General features: G+C 40.4%; 1 protein-coding gene and 1 long non-coding RNA gene across 4 annotated transcripts; one reads left to right on the top strand and one right to left on the bottom strand.

The window, feature by feature from the left end:
* Positions 1-4: 4 nt before the first annotated feature.
* Positions 5-14,318, top strand: ABCG8 (ATP binding cassette subfamily G member 8). Its single transcript, XM_057407494.1, has 13 exons — positions 5-177; positions 1,552-1,674; positions 2,432-2,588; positions 4,524-4,762; positions 5,183-5,315; positions 7,013-7,282; positions 9,102-9,267; positions 9,363-9,455; positions 10,307-10,506; positions 10,633-10,709; positions 12,051-12,318; positions 12,865-12,992; positions 13,449-14,318. Exons 1-13 carry the CDS (start codon positions 106-108, stop codon positions 13,584-13,586), a joined length of 2,064 nt encoding a protein of 687 aa, XP_057263477.1. The 5' UTR covers positions 5-105; the 3' UTR covers positions 13,587-14,318.
* A 427-nt stretch (positions 14,319-14,745) lies between these two features.
* Positions 14,746-16,652, bottom strand: LOC130598260 (uncharacterized). Of its 3 annotated transcripts, XR_008971967.1 has the most exons (3): positions 16,373-16,652; positions 16,009-16,116; positions 14,746-14,957 (listed from the first exon to the last, which is right to left on the bottom strand). It is a non-coding gene; the product is annotated as an uncharacterized LOC130598260 (long non-coding RNA). The 3 variants fall into 3 exon arrangements; XR_008971966.1 differs by lacking the exon at positions 16,373-16,652 and having other exon boundaries at positions 14,746-14,954; positions 16,009-16,287; XR_008971965.1 differs by lacking the exon at positions 16,373-16,652 and having other exon boundaries at positions 16,009-16,287.

The following is a 16,652-nucleotide window of genomic DNA, read 5'->3' on the forward strand; positions in this document are numbered from 1 at the left end:
GGCTTGGAAAGCACTGAGCTCAAAACCAAGAGGAGAAGGATTTCTACAGCTTTTGAAGAGCCAGTAGTCAAACGACGACAGGGAGCAAGACCTTCCGCCACCAACATGAAGGAAGACACTGAAACTATCTCTCTGGATAGTGCCAGCTGGAGCCAGGTGGCACGCAAGGAGGTGACGGTGAGTGAGACCCGCAAGCAGGGACCCAATGGGCTTAGCTGTTCTGCAGCTACAGTGCTGGCTTGGGAGCTGGGACAGGCGGGTGGTCAGCCTGCCAGCCAGGCTTCTCCACAGGCAGCAAGACCTTACCTCCCTGCTCCAGCTCTGAAATGGCGAGCGGAAAACATCCTCACTCCCCACAAGAGCACATTGGAGATGTGGCTAGTGCTATGCAAGCTGTGCTCAGGTGCCATGGTGGTGAGGCTGAGGGATGGGATCTTCAAATAGGTGGATGGATTAGAAACTCCCGGAGTATGACCTGGACTGGCGTTCACACGATGTGCCTTTGGACTGTAAACCAGCTCCACACGTTTGCTGGGAAGCACCTGTTTCTTAAAAAATTAAATTTAACATAAGTAAGAGTGTGAAGTGCTTTTGCAGTGGGAGGAGCTTGGAGGGCTTTAACATGGCTTTTCAGGCTCCTTGTTTTCACATTGCTGACTGCTGTGTATCTAGACTGAAAGGATTCATCAGCCTTGTTTGCTGTGAGAAAAAGAGGTGCACACAAAGAGGGCGATCACCATTTGCAAAGACACCTAAGGCATGACAGGGTCTGCTATGCAGTGAACAGGTACATTTGCCTTGGCTAGGGTATGAGTGTGACTTGTAGGAAAAGCACAAGTTTATAGGAGAGATATGGCTAGTTGGAATGAAAACTATGGGCATTTAAACCAAAAGCCTGAAAGCTGCCTCAGCAAAGGCTTCTTGATTGCAACTATATGCAAAAGGTTAACCAAGGCAAGGAGAGACTGTTATTTTAACTGATATCTCAGAACCCTAAGTTCCAGTTGACAAACCATGAATTTAAAAAAATCAAAAGAGGAGAAAAAGAGACTGTACTTGTGGTTGCACACCTACTTGTTCATAAAGCCTCCAAGTTAATGAATCCCTGTCAATGATGAACTTACTTCAGTAAGCCTTAATTTTCAGCTGTCATAACTTATGAATTTCAACATGCACCATTTTGATCCACTAGACTAACATCGCTGAAGCAGTATATTTTTTCCTCAAAGAAATAGCGTCCAATCTCTTCATAGTGGTGTAATATTTATCTCCGTTTTGAAACTGATCTCATTTAAACTGAAAGTAAATAGAAGAGCACAGCACAGCATGTTTGGCCCTCATACATGCTGCTAGAACAAAGTACTTTTCCTGCCGATTAAAAGATAACTCATTTCAACCCTTCAGACTTCTGCACTACTGTAACTCACCAACAATACTGTTATATCCCATAAAATGTAATTCCCTTTGTGTTTCACCTTTTCTGAACTCAAGTTTTCACAGCACTTTAGGTATTATCATTAACTGTTGCAATTAACCTAATAACTTTTCCAGATCAAAGCCCAGAATGCCGAGGATGCCCAGGATACTATTTTTTGCTCTGAAGACGACAACAGTCTGTATTTCACATATAGCGGAAAATCAAACATTCTTGAAGTCAAAGAACTCAACTATCAGGTAAAAGTTGTAATTCATATACTCCCTTCAGCAGCGAACATACCCGGTAATGACTGTTTCTATATGCAAGCCATTTTTAAATCCAAACAAACTTGAAGTTCACAACACAAAGTTCACACAACTGTTGTGCAATCAAATACACGTGTTTTTTTAAGCACAATCATGCTCTTTGCTGCAATACGGACAGCAGGTTAAACCCTCCATTGTAAATATATCTAGTAAAGCTAGGGGATAAGAGAAGAAAAGAGATCTGTTTCTAGGCTCTGTTTTTTCTCAATCTTGAACCAAATTACTGCTCTGAAGGCTGGAGCAGAGGGCCCTTGGCAAGAATGAATATGCAGAAGGAGACAAAGAGAGGGTGACTTACAAGGAGGATTTCAGAAAAACAGTGACATTTTTCATCTCCCTTTTTTGCCTCCATGGCATCTTACCAGTGAATTGAATTGTGAATTGAATTGAACAGATTTCACAATTTTCAATTTTGCATAATTTCAAATTATATTAGAAATCTGAAGCATTTAAAATTTACAGTAATGATAAATTATCAAAGTAACAGAGGACAGAAATAGCTTTAGTAATTAGAATAAGAAGCAAGGCATGAAAGCATACTTGGCTGTAAAAGAACTTTCTTCCATATATTTCTGAAGATTAACAACATTATTTTAATATAATCTCTGCTTGCAATATAACTTTGGAGATATTTATTGCTAAGTAGGTTATTGCTTATACTGAAGGGATTTGTTTCTTTCTTTCTTAGGTTAACATGGCATCCCAGATTCCCTGGTATGAAAGCCTTGCTCAGATGAAGATGCCCTGGGCCTGGAAATCAGATCCCCATTCTCATGTGCCAATAATCCAGAATATTAATTTAAAAGTTCGAAGTGGTCAGATGCTAGCTATTATCGGAAGAACTGGTAAGAGCAAAGAAATTTCATGATTTTACCAACTCTCAGTTAAAACACTGCCAAGAGCAATACTCCGCAGTCTTGAATTACAAAATCTACTTGAGAAACTGTTGGGAATGTGTCACTTAAATATATTCTTTAAAACATATGAGGGAACAATGTATGAGTAAACACAGAACGATATGGGGCAGGGCATTAGAATTTATTTCCAAATCCAACTTTTTTATGGCTTTTACACATTTGCTATTTTTTCTTGAGGTGTAGCAGGGTTTGTTGTAAGCGTGACCTGCAGTCCTGACTCTGCTGGACATGAACAGCTTCATGGCTCAGATTCAAAACAAGCCAATTGCAGACTTTACCAGTAACATAGCAGACAAATGAGGACAGACCCTGTAAGAAGTATCAGTGATAACTTGCATAGCCATAATCAGAAATTCCCTTCAGACTGAAACAATTCTAACAGGATAAAATATCACCTTTGGATCAGTTAAGAGAAATTTAGGGAGAAGAAAAGACAGTTCCTCTTCTGCTTGGCTTTAAATTGGGTCTTTGACTTACATTTTTTAGTGTGACTGGTTTAATCTTCTCGAGGTGAGGGTGACTAATAGAGAGATGGCCTTTACCCAATGTGGTTAGTTGAATCTGAGCTTACCTGGAGGGATAAATAGTAGACCTATTAAACTGAAGTAAAAAGTATCCATGCTTTGGAAGCAAAAAACCCCATGCTGTGTCTCCACTAGACTCTGACATCAGGTTAGCTCAGTGATTCAGTAAAGATGCTCTCTCTCAAAGGCAAAGTATATTTGCCAAAGAAATTACAACTTTATTTCTACAAGATAGGTTTTTCTTCCCCATTGCCATGGGATTTTTTTCTTAGCAGATATCCTCAATGTATTTGAAGTTGTACCTTAGATATTGTCCTGATAATAAAAGGAAAAGCTTCTGATGAAATAACATATTGACTTATAGCACCCTTGTAAAGTAATATACACTGAGCACAAGCCCCTTTTAGCAAACCAGTCGAACTATTTTTAAAAGCTGTTTATCATCTCTTTCATCAAATGGCTTAGTAAAATGGATGAAACTGCTGATGGGTTTCACATTGTCAATGGCAATCAATATGTCACTCTTAAACAGAGCAATATGTGGTTTACAGATGGATGGGTTTCTTTTTTAAAATGTATATATTAACAAAAAAGTACGGAGTTAATCTTTCAACAGGGAGACTAGAAATAAATGACATCTAATCATAATAAGACAGCTTTGTGTGTTTACATACAGTATCATACAGCAAAAAGGAAAAAATCATTTGCTATTGAATTCCAAATCAGGTGTTTTTTTCATTGTTTTACTTCTCTTAGATCTCAGTATGAGCCAGCTATTCTTAATTATTTAAATGACTTTTTGTCTTATTTAAGTCTCAATAATTTTTATTTCAATCATGATTAAGATTCCTATTGTCTGTATAATCATTCAGTGCCTTAATCATACAGCTGTTCCAGCAGCCGTTTCTGAATTCACAATTCTCTTCACTAAGCAAGCTCTCGCCAAGCATTTAGGTGCCAGCCCTGCACCCAGCATGGGATACCACCTTTCACCTGTGTTTCAAAAGTGAAAGAAAGGTTACAGGAAGTCAAAGACCTTATTATCTTTCTCCTTGAAGTCATGGAACTATCCTCAATGCCCAACTAAACAGTTCTGCTGGGAAATAAGAGAGTTTAAAGTCATGTACTCCGTTCCAGAGGAGAGAGATTTCCTGAACATGAGCTTATAGTCAGTATTTTCTTTCAAGATCATTCTGTCTCTGTGTCTTTGGAAAAGCTTCAGGAAGGGCTGAGGAAAAGACATTAAGGAATGAAAACTTCTATCCACTGTCTGTGACTAAATCACTTTTCAAATTTATCCCTTGGAAAATAATACAATTTTCAATATCCATTCTTCTAGCTGGTGGAAAGACATCCTTGCTTGATGTGATAACCTGCCGGGATCATGGAGGCAAAGTCACGACGGGTCAAATCATGATCAATAATAAACCCTGCACACCCCAGCTTGTTAAGAAATGCATAGCACACGTGCGTCAGGATGACCGACTGCTCCCTCACCTGACTGTCAGAGAAACACTATTGTTCGTTGCCAAACTGCGCCTTCCAAAGTTTTTTTCAGACTCACAAAGGAAAAAAAGGGTAATTAAGCTGTTGGAAGAAAATAAATTTGTCAAAAAAATGTGTCTGACAGGAATTATCCAAGAGATCCTGTGTGTTTAGAGTCAGAACAGCTAATCTGGCATTTTTTGATGTAGATTATGAATTATAAACCTTTCTCTTCTTTCAAGATAGAAACCAGCAATTGTTCCAAAGCTCATAAAAATTGACAATCTAGAGAAAGCATTAGAGAGGCTGAAAGAAGAACTAAATTGCTGATCGCTGAGTCTTTTTTAATGTTATCTCTAAAAATCAAGATTTGTTTTTAAGTGTCTCTTAATCAGATAGCACCGAAATATCCAGCTGAATTTTAACCACATTAATCATATTTTCAGCTTTATCTGTGCACGAGTGTGCAAATAAACTCTTGCTTTATCTCCGTTACCCTTCGGTTCCCCTCAGGTAGAAGATGTTATAGCAGAACTACGGTTGCGTCAGTGTGCAAACACCAGGGTAGGGAACGAGTATCTTCGTGGAGTTTCGGGAGGCGAGAGGCGGAGAGTGAGCATTGCTGTGCAGCTGCTCTGGAACCCAGGTGAGCAAAACCCTGCCACCTTCCTGTGGCCACCACAGACCACTGGGGGAAATGGGACAGTAAATGAAGACAGGTTTTTTCAGGGAGGAGTCATATGCACAGTTGCCCCTGGGGTAGCTTGAGGAGCTTAGGATACTTTAATAGGTCTTGTACCATCCTCTGCCAGAGGTTCCCTCTCCATAGCGAAGTTAGACACAGCGACTGAGCGCTGGTCCATTTGCTTAAATTGAAATCACTGCTGATCACAGATAATGCTGTAATATTACAGTAACATTTCTGTAAACTGAGTGTTTCAGCAGCTAGCCCACTTTTGCTTCTGCCACCTGTGCCAGTGGAAAAGCAGTGACAAACCTAGGCAGAGCCCCCGTGCTCTCTAAAACCAGCATCACACAGACTACTGGAAGTGGCCTGAAGTAACCCTCACAGCAGTGCTCTGGTTTGTAAATACCAACGTGAGGTTTGTTTTTTGTCTGACCACATGCCATAAGTTACTTAGGCTGGTGGCCTATTATAACATTGTTTTCCTGTTCTCCAACCCAGCCTCCATTTCCATGTGCAATGTTAATAGGGAAGGTAATTTTTTAACTGTATCCTCAGTCACTGTGGTCTTGTGCAACTCAGTGAAGGGGCTGGCTTATGCCAGAGGACTAGAAACTTCCATTGCCTTCAGTAACAGCAAAAGTTGATGCTAAATCCACAGTTCATTTTGCAGGACTAAATCCCCTATCTGCTCTGCTATATATCAAAGCACTACTAATCTTGGCTTCAGCCTTTTGTTGAGCAAGATTTCCTATCAGCTCACCCACTGGGAAATGGATCTGAGAAATTGTTGCTTGCATAAAAGTTATATTTTTGTAGTTATGGGGAAAGCAAAAGTCTTTTTTTTTTTTTTTTTTTTTATTGTAAGAAACAATGGTCAGGAATAGATGTGCTAGTACAGAAGTAAAAGAAAATAATCAGTTGTAGGAAAAGTAAGTAAAGAATTCTTTACACTTAAAACGTGTTACACCCCTCAGCAGAGAAACCATGTTTGTGTATAGCCATTGCCTTGTGCTCTTTGAAGCCCTTAAGCTCCATAGCACCACAAACACTACAAATTAATAAAACACTTCAAAGTTTGTAGCAATAAATTGCAAAACAAACAAGTAATTCCAAACACATGCATATCTCTTCACATATATGTATATTTACATATGTATACAGACTGCAAGTTGGGGGAGGAGGAGCTAAGTTAATACTGTATTAGTACTTACACATGAGTAATGCAGGAGGTTTTAATATCGAGCATTTAGGTTAAAATAATTCAGTAGGCAGGATACAAAACTAGCACTATTGTTTTAATTAATATTAATGACCTGATTAGTACAGGCAGTGTAAAACTGCAGAGAAGAATGTAAACTTAAGAAGGAACTGAAGTCTGCACCTCAATGAAAGATAAAGAAAACTCTGGTTTCCAGTGGAAGCAAGAGAAGATTTAAAATAATTACTCTTGGCCATCATGTTCAGTAAGATAGTGAAAGGAATTTCCACTGTTGAATATTCTGTGATGCTGGTATGAAATATACTTTGGATTTTTAAAAAAAAATTAAATATAGAATACATCCATGAGATTTCCTGCACTAGCACCATTTCACTTAGAACATATTTTCTAAATCAGACATGCTGCTTTCCTCAGCTAAACTTATTGTCTTTGGCAGGAATACTCATACTTGATGAACCCACATCTGGACTGGACAGTTTTACTGCACATAACCTTGTGATAACATTATCCAGACTGGCCAGAGGAAACAGATTAGTCCTTCTTTCACTTCATCAGCCCCGGTCAGATATCTTCCAACTGTTTGATTTAGTTCTTCTGATGACTTCTGGACTCACTGTTTATTGTGGAACAGCTAGAGACATGGTCCAGTATTTCACGGAACTAGGCTATCCCTGCCCAAGGTACAGCAATCCTGCGGATTTCTATGGTTAGTATCAAACACTGCCATAAAAAAGGGTTACTGGAGATCATGTGCTTTCATAAGTGCATCAGCTAACACTGATCTTTATTGACTATAACTGTCTTAGAAATGCTTTATAACTGACGCAAATCAATACTGTAGGAAATTCAGTTTTTAAGAAGATCCTTATTTGTCAGCACATGAAATGTAACAAAAACAAGAAGTATGGACAAAATCAGTTTTAAATAATCACCCTTCTAACCCTGCCAGGTGTAGCAGCCCTTCCACATGTTTAGCACACTTATTCCTATGTTCTAATTGGTTCAAACTTTAATATCTTCCCTGGGAAAGACATGGATGAACTGATCAACTGCTTTCTGTAGCCAGTTCTAAATCCAGAAATGTAGGAAGCTATTTTCCCAGCGTGAGGAATAATACAGCTGGAACAGTAAATGGGAAATAGGAGTGCTGCCCAACAGAGCATGTCGGAAGGGAGAAAAACCAAACCCAGGGAGCAGCAACCCTTTTATTCATCTTCTTGAAGAACATTAACTACATGGTTCCAAATCCATTTTTCTTCTGGGTTTTGCAACATGCAAAGGGAATCTGGCCCTGTTAATCTAATGGCAGTAGTCTCTTACCACAGAGGTTGGTTCAGTTCCAGCCTCGAGGTCAGTTGGCTCAGAAACCTTATACAAACATCAACCTCAGTGCTCTGGAGTAAACTCTTCAGCTGTGCCTATGTGGCAGGCAGCGTCTGCTCATATCAGCTGTGCAGAGATAAACAGAAGTAACCTCACTGTCAAGCCCTGCAAGACGACCTTTGTCATCACCATAGGTCAAAGCAGTCTCCACTTGATGAAGGCTTGTAGCACCCTGTATGTGAATGGAGACTGAGGCACTCATGGGGAGCCTTGTAGCTGCAAGCCCATTTACTGGTATGCAGAGTCAGCACCCACAGAGAGACAAGAGAAATATGGGCAGCAGGAAGGCAGAAACAGGACAGAATGGTAGAGGATGCCACAGCAAGAAGGAACATGTGACACAAGCACACACATTCTGGCTGTGTGTCTGATGGAGAAACAGGACACCATGGCAGAAGGGAAGAGGTAAGGCAGACTGCAACTCATTTTTGACGGACTCCTGCTGAGGAGTAGCTGCACAGAGATGATTAGCCCAGTGTAAGGACTTACAAAATGTGCAGATATAGTTCTCTCAGAAAGCAGGTATGTCAGGTATTGTCACTCTACACTGAAGGTCAGCACTGGAAAATACTATTAAGATTTAAAAGACTACTAGATTAAAAAAGATCATTGTTCAGTAAGTAATTTTGAGTCATTTATTTTTGCTTCTACTATGTTGTCCTTAGATAACGTTCTTGGGCTTTCTCAGTATCAAGTAAAGTTTATGGCACCTCGGCAAGATAGAAAAAGGATGATAACTATCATATTGCAGGTGGAAAAATACCACGTGATTTAAGTTAGTAACATAACAGATTGTGAATGCCTGCATGCCAAGAAGGAAATTCAAACTGTTTAATCCCAGCAGCCCTCTCAGGCCACTATTAAAATTTCAAAAAGTGTGAAATAGTAGTCTCTAATATTATAATAAGCAATTAGGAAATCTCAGTGGTTCATTGTGCGACTAGGGACATTTCCCAAGACAAAATACACATTAACAATCTGTTCTTTCCTAATTACCTAAAGTAACTGATAAAGTTTTAACCATTGTAGCTTAATGCATGCACACAGGTTGTACTGCCTGCTCGTGATAACATTTCTGATTCTAAACACATCATGAAGTTACTACATCTGTAGCATATGGATACATGTCAAATGTCTTGCAGTTGATTTGACCAGTATTGATAAACAGACTGCAGAAAAGGAGATGGAAAGCCGAAAAAGAGCAAATACTCTTGCCAACTTGTTCCTAGAAAATGTCAAAGATTTTGATGATTTCTTATGGAAAACTACTGAAGGAGACAATGTTGCAAAAACACTCAGCAAGCAAAGGTAAAGAGAAGAACATCATACAACAGAACTGGAATTAACAGCCACAGCCTGTGCTAATTTCCTTTTTTTTTTCTTTTCTTTTTTATTTTGGGCAGGTCCCATGTGAATTCAGAAGAGGCTATCGACATGCCTCACCATTCATGTGATCAGTTACCAGGAGCCTTAAAACAGTTCACTATATTATTAAGGTAACCTATCTCCAGCATAAACAGTTGTAAGTCATGCCTGTTTGCATTTCAAACCGTAAGAAAGCAGCACAAAATAAGAACTGAGTGCATGCTGAAAATGCAGAGCTAGCTCTACGCCTGAGAATGCCTAGAGCAGAGGTGTTCCCGTACCAGCTCACCCCAGCTGTCTGCACAGGACAGCAGCCAGATGTAGCACCCCACCTTTCAGCCCCAGGGCTCCTCCCAGTCAGCTCCAGGTCATATCGTTGGGAGGCTGCAGCTTCAAGGAGCAGCAAGAGCCTCCAGGCTTAGCATTTGGGTGCTGCCTTCCTGATACCAGGGCCAAAGTGTGGTGACTCAACCCTCAGCAAGCCCAGGCTCAGGCATTGCCGTCCTCACACCTCTGCCTCAGATTTGAAGCCAGGCGGCTTTACTGATGATATCCAGCATAGATGATAGGTACTGCAGTTGGGTTTCATGCTTGCGTACTCAAAAGAAACATGATCAACAGGGTTAGAACCTGTAAAACATCACTGCCAGTATCATCTGTTGTTAGCATATGGTACAGATCCCTAACAGAGAGACTTCTGTGACTGAAGTAATTTCTTCTGTCTCTCTGAAATCAGACCGTCCCACCTTCATTGCCTTCCTTCAAGCTTTCAGAATTTTGGACCTGAAAGAGTGGGCAGCTACAGACACTCAATAGCTTTGATTAAGTAAAGTCCTTTATGGAAAGAGACAGCCTGACTTCTATCCTATTTGAAGTCAGGAAATCTCATGAACTGATTTTAGGAGAGTATTCAGACAGCGTATCTGAATTAAAGTGGCATTAGTAAGTACTATATCTTATGGTCATGTTATTGTTTTCCTAGTCGTCAGGTCTCCAATGACTTCAGAGATCTTCCAACGCTATTAATCCATGGAATTGAGGCCCTTCTCATGTCATTATTAATTGGATTTTTGTACTATGGCCACGAGAAAACCAGACTTTCTATTCGTGACACAACAGCACTGTTGTACACGATAGGTGCATTAATCCCATTCATAGTGATTTTGGATGTTATTGCCAAATGTAAGTGCCAGTTTTCTCGTGAAATTTATAAGCAATCAAAATCAGAAAATTCTTAAATTGATAAAAAAATTATACTTTTTAATGCAGCCCTAAGATGAAACCAACCTGTTTTTTCCTGCCCTACAGGTCATTCGGAAAGAGCTATGCTTTATCATGACTTGGAAGGTGGAATGTACTCTGTTAGCCCATACTTCTTTGCTAAGGTAATTGGATTCATTGCCAGAAAATACAAACTGCTAGCTTTAACATTAAAAAACACAAACAAGTCAAAACCTCTTGTATAAATGATCACATTCTTATTTAACTTTGTTCTTTTGTGTCTGCCAGCTAAGGCTATTGTTCTTGCTTCCTTGGCATTAATGGACGAAACCTCACACTACTTTAGACCTGTTGTCATAAGTCATGGCTGAGATCCCATCCCAGAAAAGCCAAAGAAGAATCTTTCACTGGGTTTTAGCTGGAAGCTGAGAAATCTCAAACTCAAATGTGAAGGATTAGACCATTTTACATACCTGAATGTTTCATTCACGGAAACATTTTTGAAAGTTTGATTACATGCCTTGATCTGCAAAACAAAATATTAATACTAAATGCTAAAGCAAAGGTAAAATGGAAATGACAAAATGCTAACTGTGACATTTCCTTCCAGTAGTTGTTTGGGCCTGTACTGGTCAGAGACAAACTTAAGTGCATAAAAAGCCAGAGTTTCTGAAAAAACAAAATCAAAACCCCAGAACTTTTTTAAAAAGTACATTCTTTTTTTTTTTTTTTTTTCCACAGGAGTTTAGAATAATCCCTTCTTTGTGATGTTGCCACTGTTAGATGAGTTCTGCCTGCCATGGCATCTGTAATTTAGGTTTCCATTTCTGCACAAGACTTTAAATGCTTATTAATGGTTGCCAGAGAAAAATATTCTTTGCATTGTGTCACAAAGATTGCACATTATTCATAGAGAAATCGATGTAATTTATTACAACCTTAGTATTAGAAGATAGTTACAGCCCTCTTTGGAAGAAATAAGCATAATGCTCTCTCTATATATCTTTAGATATTTGAGAAAATCCTGTGCTTTTTTGTTTTACACTGAGTTTAGTAGCTGCTAAGTGGACTGCCTTTGGGACAAAGCAGGGAAGTGACCAACAGCCAAATTTGTCTCCAGTTTGATCTCACACCAGAGTCAACCAAATTTAGACAAAACATATGGTTTCCATGAGTCAGTAACAGTATTACTATCAAGCACACCAGTTCTCAGGGAAAGTGTCTTAAATTCTTAGTAGCTGCCAAAACAAGACATCTAATCTGTAACGAGAATCCTCTCAATTTAACAATTAGTTATAGGAATTGTCACAACTGGAGAAAGAATTAGTGAGGATTTCAGTTGCTGGTTTTGCATGTCACTGACAACACCTAACAGGGAGATGGCTGCATTCTACATTTTTTTTTCCTGTAGTTTTTAGAAACAGTCCATAAGTACATTAAGGTACATCTGAGGTGGTTTTGTAAATATTATTCAACTTATTCTCTAATTTTTTCTTCCTGAGCAGATTTTGGGGGAGCTCCCAGAACACTGTGGCTTTGTTATCATTTCTGCAGTTCCCATCTACTGGCTGTCAAACCTTGTTCCTGAAGTAGAACATTTCCTGCTGTACTTCCTCTTGGTATGGCTGGCTGTGTACAGTGCCCGTGCAATGGCACTTTGGATGGCAGCACTGCTGCCGACATTACAGCTCGCAGCCTTCTTTGGCAACGTCATTTTCACAGCATGCTACCTGAGTGGTGGTTTTGTGATAAGCCTGAAAAACCTCTGGACAGGTAGGACAAAGCTCCCAACATGCCTCCAAACTGAAACACTGATGGTTTCCATCAGCAACTGGTTGTTGTGAGGCTGAGTGTGTCCAGGGCAGGCAAACTGAGCTTTATTTCTACCTTTGCAATTGTCATCTTGGGTGGTGACATCTTGGAGTCAGATTGTTCATTTTACATCATTTTCTCCGAGAATGAGGTAATGAGAAGTTTGGTCAAAAAACCCACTAGTTTTTATATTGTTACTAATTTTTTTCAGTGAAAGGAATTATATTCAGTAGATAAAGTCTAAGCTCCAGTTTTTACCTGCTGACTCTGTTGACAGTGGGAGTTTGAAAGACATGGGTATTAGTGTTCTCCTGATTGTCCATCTCCATGTGACAATATAAAGTATCTCTGCCATTTTGTCCAGTAATGAAATGGTATATATTTACAGCCTGTGGTTGTCAAGAAATTAGATAAACCTGCTGTATCTGGCAGCCACACAGCAGTTTTTGAAGTCTCAAGTTGTGTGTATGTGTATCAATTTCTTTCTGCCTCTTTTTTTCCTTCCAGTTCCATATTGGTTTTCTAGAATCTCTTTCCTCAGATGGAATTTTCAAGGAATGATGCAAATTCAGTTCACTGACACCACATATGAAATGCCTTTCGGAAATTTTAGTTTTCAAATACCGGGGAAACTTGTAAGTCACTAATAAAGATCATTACAAACATGTGATAACCAAGCAGAACGCTATTTGTGTGCCTGTCGTATTTAACTAGATGCTGCAGGACTCAAATTTGGCAAGCACTATATTAATATGTGAAGTCATGTTACACTTTGTATGTTTCAAATTTGGGCCTACAGCACTCACTTCTTTTGTGCCTTTCTTCATAGTGGAAGAGAAAAAAGGGAAAAAAATAAAATAAAGGGCAACTATTATCTACACAAGGCCCAACTACTGCTTGCTGAAATTGTACAGAAGCGGAGCTCTGTTCCTCAGGAATACTGCAGCCACTAGACATAGTGTATGTGTAACCAGCTATCAATCCTCTCCAGGAGTTATAGCCTGCTGGAGACCAATGGGAAGGGCGGCAGGGACCAGACATTCACCCAAATTGCGTGTCTGTTCCTAGTTTTGTGTTTTCCATGGTTACAGGTGATACAGTCTATGGACCTGGACTCCCACCCTCTGTACATGAGCTACCTCGTCCTCACTGGCACCATCGGCACTTTCCTGTTTTCCTACTACCTGTGTCTGAGATTCATCAAGCAGAAATCAACCCAAGACTGGTAACAGCAAACCACGCAAAGGAGGCAAGGACCCAGGGCAAGCCCACACGCTGATTTTCGGTGCAAAGAGAGCGGAGCCGCGGGGCCGGCTCGCCGCAGGATGGCAGCAGCACACCGGGAGCCGGGAGCCACCGGCTTCACTTCGGGATTGCAGCCCGGAATTGGGGCTTGGGAGAGGCTTGGGGGGAGGGTGGTTTTGTTTGACGTACCGGTTTTATGCGTGGCAAGATGCTTATGATTTCTCCACACCTTGAAATATTCTGAGCTATGGGCCAGCGATTTAAAAAGGACCCATCTTGCTTAGTAATACCTGATGTTTTAGTCCATCATGTTTGAATATAGAGTGATCACAGACTTAATTCTGAGCGAACAGCATCAGCACATGCAAAACACTGCTTTCTGTAGCCTGTATAACACTCAGCACTCAGAAGAACAGCCTAGAGGAAAGCAACACAGAAGATTTCACTGGTGCTTCAGGAGAACACGAAGTGCAGAAAACACAGCTGTTAACTGTGCGGGTTCTAATTGCTGATGTGTTTTAAGGCTTTGCCTCTGTGTACCAGTTCAATGCTGTTGATGCCCCAAAATGGGTATTTACTAACTGTACAGCTGATTTCTAGTAACAGAGCAAATTATCTCACCTTCTTGGGTTTATTTTTACAGTATAAATACATTCCAAGTGATTGTTATCCAGCCCATCTTTCTCCGTGGCAATAAAATCATAGCAATTTGCCAAGTTTGGTTCCTAAGATTTTTCAGGTAGAAAATACCTACCTGCCCCTCCAGTAATTAAAAATGTAATGATGCCATCTGTGAAATGCTTGTAATGGTGCACCTAGTTATGCTCCGACATAGGACACAAATGCTCACAAAACGACTAAGAGTAAATAAATGGCTATAATTCACCTGCAGTCACAGTAAGTGCTTGTGCAAACTATGTATGCAGTTGTTGTGAGGATTTTATAACATTAACGTGCTTGGTTTTTTATTTGGATGCATATCTCTGCGCTTATACACAGAGACACAGAGCATGTTGTCTGCTCTACTTTGATTTACATGTTGCACACAGGGCGAAATTCCTAGTGTAATCAGCTATAACACCCTGAATACTCTTACGCAAATCTCTCCCCCCTCTTTCTTTTTTTTTAAGAAATAAGATGAAAGAACATCAATATTTTATTATTCTATTTGGCCATTAGGACTGCCACATTACTTTACACAGGTTCCACGTGGTAATAAATTCCCAGGCACACTCTAGTCTAAAGGTGTTAAGCAGGTCTGATTAAATAACAGTTTCAGCCCCAGGCAGCAACAGGAATCCAAATCCATTCCAAGGTTCTTCTAAGGTGAATTTTACCATTTCTTCCCGGTTCTGCTGCATTTGATTTTGGAAAAAAAAAGGACCCCAACAAACCCCACTTGATCTGATCCTAGTGCCATTTTGAAATTATCAGATTTTCATTGCCTGTTAATGGCAAAGCCAATTCTTTCAGTCCAATTCAGCATCATTAAATTGTCAGACTAGCAGCTTCCTGTTTGATTCTTAATTATTCCTTTTTATTATATTTAAGACACTTAATTTTTTTAAAGTGGTTTACTCTTCTTTGTAATGATCTGTTGTGATTAGAATCTCTTTTCTATTACACTGAAGTTTTAAGGGTATATATTGGTACTTCTAGTCTAAACCTCTATTTTCAAGGTATTTAGAGGATTAAATTCTAGGCTGACTCTCTGTTGTGAATTCACTTTGATGTTTAATAAAAAAAAAAGGAGCGACACAATGGGAGAAATTAAAGACATAAGGGACAGCTCTGAATTTTAGGGGCATATTGTCATGCACAGAAATCTTCAGGCATCTAGATAAGAATATACCATAGCCTTAACTTTGAATTTCTTTCCTTTTGTGAAATTAGTCAGGCTGCTGACATTACTTAAACAGCCTTTTTCAATTTAAAATTCCACCCTCTTTAACATTATGCAGCAGGACCAAGCGGTGTGAGTGTTTCCGAGGTGGTGTTATGACAAGGGTGGATATATACATAATGGGAACTTGAGTGGTGAGCCTCGGAACAGCCATCGTATGGGGTGTAGGAAGAGCTATCATAGGATGCGGCCAGGCCTGTGTTTACACAGAAAAAGCTCATATTCTATATACTACAATTACATTAACACGCTGCCTATGATCATATCTTGTTTCCTTGATGCCTAGAGATGGGGAATATAGGCTGTGATTATTGTTACAGGCTTTAGCAATAAGAAGATGGGAGCCTTGAAATACCAGCAATTAGCGTTGGTGCCTAACAATAGCATGCCGTGGGGCTGTGTACCGGGAAGAGCACGGGGAAGAGCGGGTGGATGACACACCACCTGCCCCACTTGCTCTGCCAGGAGCTGAAAATAGTACGAGTTTAGGGGGAATTACCCACCTCCCAGCCAATGAAGGTCACGCTGTACACCACGGCCTCTGCCTTCGAGTCCTGCTTCACGTTAGTTTTGTGTGGTAAAAGTTTCACACTTCCACAGCGGAGCTGCTGCTGCTGCAAAAACAAGTGGACAGTGAGGGAACAGAAATCTTCCTGAGAGTTCTAACCAAGGCTAAATGTCTTAATTTAACGTCAGCACAGCTCTGCTTTCCAGGTCTCAAAGTAGGCGCCCTGTTTCCTCAGGACTCCCCTGTGTCAGCAGCAGCTCGGAGCGCCCTCCTGCCTACATCAGGATAACCAGCTGCAGCAGTCTGCCACCATCTCGACACAGAGACTAAAGATCACAAGCTCACTGTGCAGAACTCACCATCCTGTCCGTCCCACACACGACAGAGTTCAGTTTGTTACGGAGGTTAAGCACTGCAGTGAGGCAGATCTGCCTTCCAAGTGGAGGACTGCCTGCGGAACAAGGTTGCAGGCCTGAGGATTCACCCACTCCCGCCTTTGGTCTCCTGTATCCTCCCTGGCCAGACTCAGAAAGGATCTCCTCAGCCCTAAGTCATGGTCCCTGCTGGGGCAGGCAATCAGGACAGCGCAGGATGGGTTTTGGAACGGCATCATGCTTAGTTGGTTATGGAGTCTCCAAG

The sequence above is a fragment of the Pezoporus wallicus genome, unplaced genomic scaffold (genome assembly GCF_028554395.1).
Source record: "Pezoporus wallicus isolate ANWC-B61680 ecotype Strahan unplaced genomic scaffold, APGP_CSIRO_Pwel_v1 contig_8811, whole genome shotgun sequence".
Classification (NCBI taxonomy): Eukaryota; Metazoa; Chordata; class Aves; order Psittaciformes; family Psittacidae; genus Pezoporus; species Pezoporus wallicus.

Bases quoted from the DNA above. Each gene is read 5' to 3' on its own strand.
- ABCG8 (XM_057407494.1), top strand. From the start codon at position 106: ATGAAGGAAGACACTGAAACTATCTCTCTGGATAGTGCCAGCTGGAGC. The intron at 178-1,551 runs GTGAGTGAGACC...TAACTTTTCCAG, and splicing joins TGGCACGCAAGGAGGTGACG to ATCAAAGCCCAGAATGCCGA. The intron at 12,993-13,448 runs GTAAGTCACTAA...CCATGGTTACAG, and splicing joins TTCAAATACCGGGGAAACTT to GTGATACAGTCTATGGACCT.